General features: G+C 36.4%; 1 protein-coding gene across 1 annotated transcript in view; it reads right to left on the minus strand.

Annotated features, from left to right (window-relative positions):
* Window positions 1–2,407: 2,407 nt before the first annotated feature.
* The window catches only part of CYSLTR1 (cysteinyl leukotriene receptor 1), a 29,130-nt gene continuing 19,124 nt past the window's right edge, over window positions 2,408–12,413 (minus strand). Inside the window, exons 2-3 of the mRNA XM_058536238.1 lie at window positions 8,737–8,822; window positions 2,408–5,129 (exon numbers count right to left, since the gene is read on the minus strand). Of these exons, the coding sequence (XP_058392221.1) occupies window positions 4,089–5,102 (1,014 nt within the window). The 5' untranslated portion in view covers window positions 5,103–5,129; window positions 8,737–8,822 and the 3' untranslated portion in view covers window positions 2,408–4,088. The remainder of the gene's footprint in view (window positions 5,130–8,736; window positions 8,823–12,413) is intronic.

The following is a 12,413-nucleotide window of genomic DNA, read 5'->3' on the forward strand; positions in this document are numbered from 1 at the left end:
CATTAATCTTTCAAGCTATCAAGGTGAAAAAAACCCACTACACCAAAACAAAAGTAGTTAGTTGTGAGTATCTAGGAGGAATAAAAATGATCATTTTTGTCTACCAGAGTACAATGAAACTGGCAAGAGAAAACCTTTATTTTTTCCCTTTGTATAGTTAATAATATAACTTTTTTGCCAAAAAGGCAGCTTTCCATAAGGATAATTTAATTGTGTTAAATTTCCAAGATAGTACTAGTGACATGCAAAACATTTCCTAGATCAAGTGACTAGCTATGAAGAGAATCTTTAAAAGGCAGGTGGTTGGGGATACAAATTTAAATGTCAGTTGAGCAAATGTTCCCTGTAAATCTATTTGATAAAATTTAAGTTATGCTGGGGCCAGCCCAGTTGCGTGGTGGTTATGTTCATGTGCTCTGCTTTGGTGGCCTGGGGTTCGCAGGTTTCCCGGGTGTGGACCGACATACTGCTCATAAAGCCATGCTGTGGCGGTGTCCCACATACAAAAAAATGGAGGAAGATGGGCACAGATGTTAGCCCAGGGCCAATCTTCCTCAGCAAAATGAGGAAGATTGGCAACAGATGTTGGCTCAGGGCTAAGCTTCCTCACCAAAAAAAAAAGAAAAAAATTGTTATGCTTTTGAAATTTAGAATGGAAATATATTCTTGTGATTGAGTAGAGTTATTATGGAGGGGATTATATGAAGAGATTATATATAATGCAGAGAAAAAATAAATAATGAACAAATGAATAAGGAGTTAGAATTTGTCTTGCGATTTATCTGGGGTAACAGAGCTCTAGGATGGATCAAAGAAAATGTTTTGAATTTGGCCTCCCAGAAATATTTTGCTTTTTTAGTATTAGGCAAAGGCAATCTAACTCACGTTATTCACATGAAGTAGAATAGACTAAGTGAGCTTCTTTTCTTACCTCCAGTGCAGTGGTGCTTACTAAAAAGGGCTCACAAATTTAAATTGCTCTGAGATCTAATCTCACCTTTCAAACTTCTGAATTTTCCACCTGTTGGAGTCATAAAGTGTTAGTAGGAACTGTTTATTGAGGGATATATTTAATTGAGGGTTATATTTAATTATCTCAAAAGGCCATTTAAAATTCAATTAAAAATGCAAAATCACGTCACTAGAGTGAAAAGCCAGGAGATTTTGACAACCAGGAGAACCAGAGTTTACAGTCTGAGATGAATACACAAAGCCATTTATGTTTATTCTAGAGAATAAAATACAAAGCATTGCTTTAAGATCTGAAATTATTTTTTGAGACACAGAAATCGTATTGGTTGAACAAGATAGAAAACTAAGTGTATAATGAAAGAGAGCTTGGATAACTGATGAAGTTTGAAAGGACTGTAGAGATCAAGGAATCTGTGTGAAGACTGTGACATTTTAATTCCACAGGGTGTTATATAGCCATTAGGAATTATAAACATGAAGGCCCTTCTAATGTCAATGTCCTAGGATAGCATACAATATTCTTAAGATGTTCTTCCAAATAAAATTATAGGCTTTAGGTCATGCAGTCACGTAATTAAAAAATTTAAGCATGTAGTTTAATTAAACATAGTTTTAAAAATAAACAAATAAATAATTTTAAAAAAGCCTTTGCTTCTACTCCTTATATTTTGAAGGTGGAAAATGTTCCAGCAGGATAACATAGTAAATTAAGGTGTTGAGTTCTGGAGTCAGACTGCCTAGATTTGAACACTGGTTCTGATGCTTACCAGGTGTCTGACACTGGGCAAGTTACTTAACCTCTTGTGCCTCAATTTTTAAATCAGCAAAACAGGGATAATAATGGTACCTGCCTCACAGAGCAGTTGTGAGCATTAAATGAATTGATACAGATAAAGCACTTAAAACAGAGTAAAAGCTCATTAAACATTAGATACCATGATTTAAAGGCATAATTTTGGACCTCACGGAGTTGATAATTCCACAAAGTGATGCTTCCACTTTTTGGGAGAAAATACTAACACATATGGAAAAACTGGAAAAAAATTAAGTACTAAATAGTGTGGTATAGGCTATAAATACATACAACATTAAAGAAGATCAAATTCATGGTGAGCTTGTAGGTGATTAAGTATAGTATGTTTCTGTGTGGGAGGAAGTGGGACTGTGAGTGGAAGTGAGAACATAGGCAAAGAGCTTGGAAGTAGGAACAAGTAAGCAACAAGATTCTTTTATGTGCAATAGAATTTAACTATGACCTTATTTTGTTCTAATTCCTTAGAAATTGAGAATCCATGTAATATATTTGAATCAGTATGTTTAAGTAACAAACTGTCTCCAAATACTTTAAAATTATATCACACTGTATATTTTTAAGGTAAAACTTTTAACATATGTGTGTATGTTATGATCACATTTGAGTTTCAAAAACGCCCTGTAAGAAAGGCAGGACAAATAGTATTATTCCCATTTTACAAATGAGGAAGCTGAGGATCAGAGTTTATGTCACTTGCTTTTAAGTTACACCACTAGTAAGTAATAAGAGACCAGATTAGCATCCAGATCTTTTGGCTTCCAGTGTAGTTCTCTTCTACCACACTATACTTACCGAATAGCAGAAAGCTTAGTAAATGAGAAATGAGGACTGACTTTTATGATAAATATTATGTTTGATCTACAAGGAAAAAATGGTATAGGGTAAAAGTATAGGTACTGCCAAATCTCAGGTATGTTAAACAAAAATAAATGGGCATCAGTTATTCCTATGCTTTAAAGGTTCTCTGTCTTTATGTTTTGAGTTTTTTCCCTAAGGAATTGCACTATTAGAAGTGAAATAGAAATAACATACACGTGGCAGATTCAGATAGAACTTCTCTTTTCATAGCTTTCCTTTTTCTTCACCACTATCATTTATTTCCTTTGAGGTAATGTGCCTTTTGAAATACAGAATTAATAAACAGAACACACTTTGGCAAAAGCTTGCCCATGAATATTATATTTCAGCCATAATCAAGTTGTGGTTGCTGTTTTAAGAACAAAGCTTCCACTGTAATATAAAAGCCACTGTAAACATATCCTTGATATTCCTGTTGACATGCCAATAAAAAAGTAAAAAGCATAAAACAATAATAAAACTTATAATTAACTTCCACTCATAAATGCATATCGTAGAGCAAAACCTCTTACATATAGTTATACACATATGCATAAATATAAGTACTTCTTAAAACAATTTGTAATATCAACATTCAAATTTTTATTCAGAAACCTATTGTAGTTAATTTTGATCGCAGTAATAAGCATGTAGAAAAGTAGACTCCTTTACTCTTCCTTAGATAAATTTTTAATTACTTCTGTTCATATATTGGAGTGCCAGTTGTCTGGTTTCTTAAGGAAGGATTGTATGTCTTGTAGGGAGAGAATTCCCTATAAGAATCTCAGTGAGCAACAAAAACTCTACCATTCTCTTTTGGGGGCCTGAGAGAGGAGCAAAAGAAAATTAGACACAAACTAGCCCTTGACCAGGTTTATCTTCCTCAGTTTCCAGATTGTGCATTGCATGGAGTCTTTAGGGCCATTTGGCTGAATACCAGGCTGTTCTAGCACTTGCACATTCTCTTTTTAAAGAAATGGCCCTATTTTGCCTAGCCAGTCAATGCTACAAAGGAAGAGAGTGACAGTATATTTTATGTAGCTCCTGGATCATTTCAGTTCTCATCTGAGGGCATGCACGCAAAGGGATATGTTAGGATGATTGATTACTATTTGCTAATTTTATATCCTAAAAGGCTAGTTCTTATCCTTTGTAAAGCTTTTATTTGAGGGGGAAAAACTTGATCTCAGGACAGTTTTTTATAGTGCCAAGACATTAATATTATCCATCTTTTGATGAATCATCAAAAAAATTTATAATTTAGTTCATAGTTGTGGACTGAATTTTTAACACAAAATCTTTTTAGCACCTCTAATAATGTGGATACATAAATGAGACATTTATACACACACATTCAGTTGTGTAAATTATCAATGGAAATTCTTATTTTTATTGTAAATGATTTGAGAAAATACTTGTTTGGGAAGCTCTTTTCATTCATAGAGATAGGTTTAAACTATTCTTTTTATATTTCTTCTCCTTTTTCTGGCAAGGAGACCTTCTTCTTGGGTACATAAGTCATGCTGGACAAAGAATGCTTTCTAAATGTAGACAGCCTTCTCCTAAAGTTCCCCCCTGAAAAGAAATATAGGACAGGGTCAAAGCAACAATTTGATGCAGCCAGAGACAAGGTTATGACCACTGACTTTTGCATTCTAAGAACAGAATCACAGGGTTTAGTTTCATTGTGTAAAAAATGAAGGTGGATGGTGCGTTGAATATGATATGGCATGAAGCTGATCAAAAAGGCAGCTGTCACGACTATGATCATTCCTATAGCCTTTTTGCGACTTGATAGATTTTTCTTCATTGAATTTTTTAGTAAGGTCAAAATGATCATTGTGTAACAGACAATTATAATAACAAAAGGAATGATAAATCCAACAAACAATGACACATAGTGCAAGACCAAAACATGATTTTTAGCTTGATGGTCTTGTGGAGGCTCAAAGCACTTGGTATTGTTTTTCTCATCTTTGTAAGATTTGGACATTAAAAATGGAGAACTGGTCAAAATTACAAAAATCCAAATGCCAGCACATACAAACCTGGCTTTTTTCTGTGTAATCAAATTAACGTTCTGGACTGGGAAAACAATTGCAATGCATCGGAAAAAGCTCATTGCTGTCATAAAGAAGATGCTACAGTAGAGGTTGACATACAAGGCATAGGTGCTGAGGCGGCACAAAAAGTCACCAAAGAGCCAAACGCCTTTGTGAACATAATAGACCACACGGAGAGGCAGTGTACATACGCACAGTAGATCAGCTACTGCTAAATTAATCATGTATACTTGGAAGGCTGACTTCTCATGATATGTTCTTATGAGGACATAGAGCACAAAGCCATTGCCAAAGAAGCCCACAACGGAGATCATAGAGTACAAGGTAGAATATACTTGATTGCGGAAGTCATCAATAGTGTCATTGCATTTGTTATTACTGGCAGAAAATACTGTCAGATTTCCAACTCCATCCATGTTTCTCTAGGAATGGCTGCTTGGTGCCTACAATATATATATAAAAAAAAGTCTCGTCAATTTTTACCAGACCGTAAATTACAGGAAGTACTAAAGTTTCACTTTATAGTGTCACTATGTATACTTTTTGACCACGACAGGAAGCAAGGGTGGTGGGGCAATGAGGAGGGATTCAGCTGCACCTTGTCCCCAGGAGAAGGGTTTGGGTCCTACAGGCACACAGAAAAAATTTTTGCCCTCCTTTTTCATCCATATTTGCCTGATGGACTTCCTCTTAATCTCTAAGACTTAGCTGAAACAGCTCTGCCTTATTTTAAGTCATATTACTCCAGTACTATTCTGTAAATCTTCCTTTAAAGTGAGTTTGTTTTTGAATTAGAGAAAAGGCTTAAAGACAGTAGTCTCATAAATATGAATAGATCTCCATTATCTACCTACCTACCTATCTATTGGAAGAGCATTGAATTCACTTGGAGAATAAAATCTGGTGAAAATGCTTGGTTCACCCAAGAACAGGACTTCCTAGGTAAACATCTGCAGGGTGATGCTCATACATAGGGAAAATAATTGAATTTGTTATTAATGGAAGTCACTCCCCTAGGGGAGAATGTTAATCTAGAACACAAATGTCTCTATTTAGAACCACAGAACACCAAGGCCGGAGAAACTTTAGAAGCCATCCAGTTATTTTAATGAGGAAAAAGAGTTCTAAAGAGGTGAAATACATTTCTAAAATCTGCACCATAAGTTAAGGCTCTGAGGAAAGATATATCACAACTGTTGGAATATACTTTCTGGGTGAAGATATTGCTGTAGCTGTTCCTCCTTGTTCTCTTCCTAGACTCACACTCAAAGTCTTACTGTTTAACAATACATGGTAATTTATCTTATAGCAAGAGGTTGTTACTTGGTCTAGCCTAGTTCAGCTATATCAGGGCAGTCAATCAGGTCAGTCAACAAGCTCTGATCAGCGAGAGCTAGGGATGAGATAGTGTGGAAGTGGTGATTTCTTCAGTGTTCCTCCAGATTCTTTTATTCTTTAAGAAGGTGAGAGCAACTCATTGATATATAATACAGTGGATAATTTTTTATTGAAGTCTGATTTATTGGCCTTTTACACAGTTCTTGCTCACTGGTAAAAGAGGGGTTGGGGTTTGGAAGGTGGGAAGACTGCTTGAGCATGCAAGAACTGCCAGCATTGGAGGGGAATGATCTCATCTCTGTGCCAGTGATACAGAAACAGCCATGGTAGTGGTTGTAGGTGGCGTATAACTTCCCAGGTTTACTACTGCTAACAATTATATTTGCTGTGATAACATGCCATCCATCAATCTGTCCACCCTGGCTAGTTGTTCCATTTTTCCCTTTCATTAAAAAAAGTCATTATTTTTCACCAAGAACTGTTGGTATACAATAAAAAATGGAAGATAACCATTCTGAGAGTGGATATCTAAGATCATAGAGAAAAATGAGTTCACTATTCCCAACCTCTGCATTATTTCTCAGTTTGCTTTCCAATTACCTGCCTCTTTCACCATTGGTTCACTGAGCTCAGGTGCAATTGTGGAAGAAAGGGAAACTGCCTAAACTTAATCTAGTCTTTTATTGTTAGCCTTGTGTTGGGTTTTCCCCAAATCAGGCAGTGTTATGCTATGAGGCACTAGATGGTGCTGTTGAGATTTTTGATAAAGTCTTTGTTTTAAGAACTACACTTGAAAGGTATTAGATAATTACCATCTGTCCTTCATACCACCATCAACCCTCACTAAATCCTGCTACAAACTCTTTCCGGAATAATTTTCCATACATTGTAGCTGCCAATTATGTCATGTCCTTGCTCTAAAACCTTCAATGGTCTCCAAGTGCCTTCAGAATAAAATCCAGATTTCTTGGCCTGATATTTAAGGCTCTCTACAGTTTAGTTGCAACTGAACTTTCCTAGCTTCTCTCTCACTTCTCTCCTTTGCATACCCAAAGTTCAGTGAAACAACTACTTTACTATACCAGGGACATGCGCCACATGTTTTCCTATCTGCCTGTCTTTTTTCATGGTATTTTTTTTTCCTGAAATGCCCTTTCTTCCATTTATGTGTATGCAAAAATTACCCATCTTTCAGCTTAAATTACACATTCTTGACCAAGCCTTCCCTTAGCCTCCTTCCAAAGTAATTTCTATCTTTTTCCCTTCTAGGGAACTTTACACATTCTTTTCTTTTATAGTGTTTGTTTATTTATTTATTTATTTAATTAATTAATTTATTTTGTGAGGAAGATCAGCCCTGAGCTAACATCCATGCCAATCCTCCTCTTTTTGCCAAGGAAGACCAGCCCTGAGCTAACATCTATTGCCAATCCTCCTCCTTTTTTTTTTCTCTTTTTCTCCCCAAAGCCCCAGTAGATAGTTGTATTCATAGTTGCACATCCTTCTAGTTGCTGTATGTGGGACGCCACCTAGCCTCAGCATGCCCGGACAAGCGGTGCGTCAGTGCGCGCCCGGGATCTGAACCCCGGGCCGCCAGTAGCGGAGTGCACGCACTTAACCACCAAGCCACGGGGCCAGTCCCCCTTCTAGGGAACTTTAAATCCATCTTGTAGATCAATGATTTGTATGCATATGTTATCTTTTCTCACGGACTATCTGGTTGATATATAACATAGGAAGGCATCTCACACAAGGCTAACACGTATGTACCATGCCCATAAGTGCTCAATAAGTGTTAACTGAGTGAATGAGTAAATGAATGATGAAACAAGTTTGTCATTTGAAAATATTATTTGTCATTCAAAGCCGCTTAGAGTTATCTTTGCGTTTCAATATAATATCAAACCTTTCCAGCCTCAGAGCCTAAAGTGGCTCTAAGTGCAGTAGCTTCCTGAAGTATTAATGAAGGTACTAAATCATAAGGCTAACTGTAAGATTAAAAAAAAACCCATATCTTGACACAGATTAATCATTTGTTTATTTTATTTGTCTGTTAAGTGTTAGAAATAAATTTGAAATTCCTGGATCTTTGAATGAAAGATGTAAAATAAAACTGATAAATAAATTAATAAAAAACAAAGAAACAGATGATCTTTAGTCCCATTAATAAACTTGCCAGTCCTTACAGACCAAAATAAACTTTCTTAGTAATTTTGATATTTACGTTCAATTGTTTATTTATAACTGAGTTAAATCAATGACTTAGGCCATAAAAAGAAGATTATAAAACTTTCAAACAAGTAATGAATCTTAGAGGAGTTGAGATCATGTAGTCCAAGCCACGGGGCCACTCATTTCATGGATGATGGCTTTGCTTGTCTTAAACATCATTTAATTCATTTTTTTGTAATTTACTGTGATCCCCCAATAACGAGACCCACACTATATGGATAAAGAGATGCCTAAGATCCCATCCCTGCCTTTAAGCAGCTCACAGTCTAGTGGGGGGGAGAAGTGTCTCAGAAGGGTGGAGAGGGACAATACAGTATGGTAAAAGGTATCTTAGCACAAAAGAAATGGTTTATTAATTGATTAATATAAACCAGCAATAAACATAAATTAATTTTTAGTGCAGATGATGAAAGAAGTTACTTTGTTAAGATAATTTTGAAGTTGAAAAAAAAAAGATTCATTTAGAAAGTGGAGCCATACCTCTTTCTGGCAGTGCAGTACCCTTCACGAATGTTCCTGGTTAGTGGTCAGTGCTTCTTATGATTTAGTATCAGATTAAGCCTAAGCTGAAATCATAATATTGAAAAGGAAGTTAATGACTTCAGAAGCAGTCCAGAAGGGTCATAGGAGTTTAGCAGCCTTAAGCACAGATCCAGGTTTGATGGCACATCAAAGCTTTACTGACAGATTTAGGGCTAGTTATTGGATTCCATGCCATCTTCTTTTCCCTCCATTCATTTTACATCCCCAGGGGAGAAAATTGGAATACAGACCAGGGCTGATGACAGATGTTTTATGCTGTGTGCACATAGCTTCTGTATCTAAAAATGAAGACAGTATTATAAAAATACTCCTTTCTATGAAACCATGATATTTTTCCTATTTTCTCTTCTAAACAGTTTGCTATAAAGTTCAAAGGGGAAATAATTTGGAAGTTTATATCCAAGGATCTGGATTGTTAGGAAGAGGAGTTAGAACATTAAAAATATCAAGTATATCTGTCTGGGATGGCTTAGGGACAGTTTTCCTTGTAGGAAGGATGGCTTAGAGGACCTTGGACTCTTCTCCCTAAAAACTCATAATAGCATTTATTGTTAATGTCACTAATTTGGCATATATTATATACTTTCAGAGATCAACTGATTTGTAGTTTGTATAGTTAACTTTTCATGAGTGTATATGTCTCTTCTCTTCAATTAAACGGTATCAGAAATTCTAGCAAAGTATAACAAATCTCCAAGAAATGAGCAAGGAAGGGCTTTCTTGAAACAGTAACAATCTGAGCACTTTTCTTCTAAATTTGTGTTGCCTTATGGCAACTTTTATCCCTGTCTGCGAGGACTCCAGAGGCCACTTTCCTGTAAGGCCACTTTTCATTTATCTGTGGTCTACGTGCCAACAAAATAAACACCTTCCTCCACTTTATTCATAGCAAGTATAAACAGGCTGGGACATTCCAAAGGAACTCTACTGAAAAAAAAAAAAATAGGAAATCAGAAGGAAAGTAAAGAAAACGCAAAAATATAAAACATAGACAAGTTTTAAAAGTAGGAACCTGAACCTACAGTTACAATATTGCTGTTTGAATCTACCCTGTACTCAGATAATCATTTTTCAGATTCTCCAATTTCTTCTCTCTCTCTGAATTTTCCCTCCTTCTCCAGGTAAGGCGTTAACATAGGTAACCTACTATTAATGGTCTGGGTGGAGAATAGTTTGCAGGTGGGGAATTACTTAACCAGAGTGGGCTTTTATATTTTGTTACTCAGGCAATAACCTTTTTTTTTTGGTTTGGCTTGTCCTAGGTCTCTGAAATTAATAAATATATGCTGACTGAATATTGAATGAAAAAAATCCTTTCTAATCCTAAAATTATACGCTTCCACTCAACTTATCTATGGAGAAAATTAACTTTTGCTCCATCACAGTTTTGTGTTTAGACAAAGCTTATATTTCTCCCTAGTATGGAAAGAGAAAGAAAGTTTATGAATTTCTAACACCCATCTATGAGAAGTGTAATATTACCAGGCTAATATACTAGTCATCCATTTCCATGGTAGCTGTGCAATTACAATCTAGCCCACTCTTTACATGTACAAGTGAGTAAATGTTGCATTGTCTTGGCAACAGTGTAGTGTTTCCCCAAGTTTGGGATTCTGAGGAGTCTTCTGTGGTTCCTTTAGAAATTCTGAGCTTTGCATATAGCAGGCACTCAATACTTTTACTCCTTTCCCCTCTTTCCTTTTCAGTTTCCTTAAGGACTCTTGTCTCTGACAGCAGCTTCTGCCAAAAGTAGGTTCTACCATTCTTATCTGGGTGATTGAGTGGGTGAAGGTGAGGCAATGAAGTAAAAGTGTGTATATATGGCTTTTGATTTCAATTATTTAATTCAGTAGTTACTCGGATCTTTTATTTGGCTTAAGTCCATGTATGCATGTATGTACATATATTCTCTTTCCATCAGCGTTTGGCCTCCATTGAACCTGTAATCTGGTCACGCTCCAGTGACCAGAATGAGGTAAATGAGAGCCCAGAGATAATCTAAGAATATAAGGTCCCAATTCATATTCCATACTCTTTATTGTTGCTGCAATAGAATCACCTATGAGCGAGAATGACTTATATACTGTTGTGCTTTCTAAGTGTGGTCCAGGTAGAGCTGGTGATCTACAAGTGTCCCCAGGTAGTCCCTAGGCTGATGTCTTATATTAAATGAAAATAGTAATAGTGCCTCTTTTTTTTGTTTCTAGTCAAAGAAAAAGCCATCTGTGGTCCTCTCAATACAATTTAATATTTCTCTTTTTTGAAGTCCTGCAGTATTTTTTTGTACTTTTCTTGATAATTTTCATTTATTGTTTTGTGTCATAGTCATGTCTCTGGTTATTCAATTTAAACTTCTCCATTCTTTCTGACTTGAGTCCCACTAAGCTTAAAGGGTGATAAATAAGTGTTATTCTTTTTGTATTTTATGCTGTACATAGTACAGTACCTTTTAAATGTTGGTTGATTTGAATTAATCAATTTTCTATATCATTTCATTGATGTCATCAAAATCAGAGGGAATATTTGCCTGCAGATGGGCATGGTGGAAAATTTGTAGGACTGGTAGGCACAAGACCTGTACCATATCTCAGGCTCTGGTGGATGATTAATTGTGTAACATTGAGTAAATCACTTCCTCCTTGTGATCTCTTCACTTTATCTGCAATTCAATAGTGTTGTATTATATGATCTCTGAATTCCTTCCAGTTTACTGTTCTGTAAATCTATGAAGATCAGGGTATGTGATTTTTTCCTTGGTTTAGTTTTGATCTTAGAAAAAAAAAGAGCAAGTAGGATAAGAGATCTTTGGATTTAAGGAAGAGGAACATGAACATAAGTTGTTTGAGAGCTTGTTTTAAGATTACTAGCTGTTCCCTGAGTTTCTCTCAGGTGAACATCTGGGAGAAAGACTCACTTCATTCCTCTTTGAATGTATCGGCTGTGCTCGAGATACAGACTTGGTCAGGCCCTCTAAAGGCAACACAGTAGTTCTAGCTTTGACAGTGGTTTCTTTTCTTTCCTTTTTTTTTTTTTTAAGAAGGAGGATCAGCCCTGAGCTAACATCCATGCTAATCCTCCTCTTTTTGCTGAGGAAGACCAGCTCTGAGCTAACACCTATTGCCAATCCTCCTCCTTTTATTCCCCAAAGCCCCAGTAGATAGTTGTATATCATAGTTGCACATCCTTCTAGTTTCTGTATGTGGGACGTGGCCTCAACATGGCCGGAGAAGCGGTGCGTCGATGGGCGCCTGGGATCCGAACCCGGGCCGCCAGTAGCAGAGCACGCGCACTTAACCGCTAAGCCAGGGGGCTGGCCCCGACAGTGGTTTCTAAACTAAGTGCTAATTTTATAATATAAAGTGGCCCCACTTTCTAGGGCTCACAGGTCTCTCTCCCTTGCCTTACCCCTTTTGTTTTCAAATAACAAGTTACAACATTTCTGGTTCTAGCAGTATGATCACCATTTTTCAGATCTTCTAAGAGAGAAACTCCTAAAGTCATCTTTGTTGATTCCTTTTTATCATCTTTTGTATGGAATGCCAATCCTGCTTGATCATATGGCTTTAGAATTCCAGGGCTGATGATCACATGGCTTTAGATATCTTATGATCCAT

This window comes from Diceros bicornis, chromosome X (genome assembly GCF_020826845.1).
Source record: "Diceros bicornis minor isolate mBicDic1 chromosome X, mDicBic1.mat.cur, whole genome shotgun sequence".
NCBI lineage: Eukaryota > Metazoa > Chordata > Mammalia > Perissodactyla > Rhinocerotidae > Diceros > Diceros bicornis.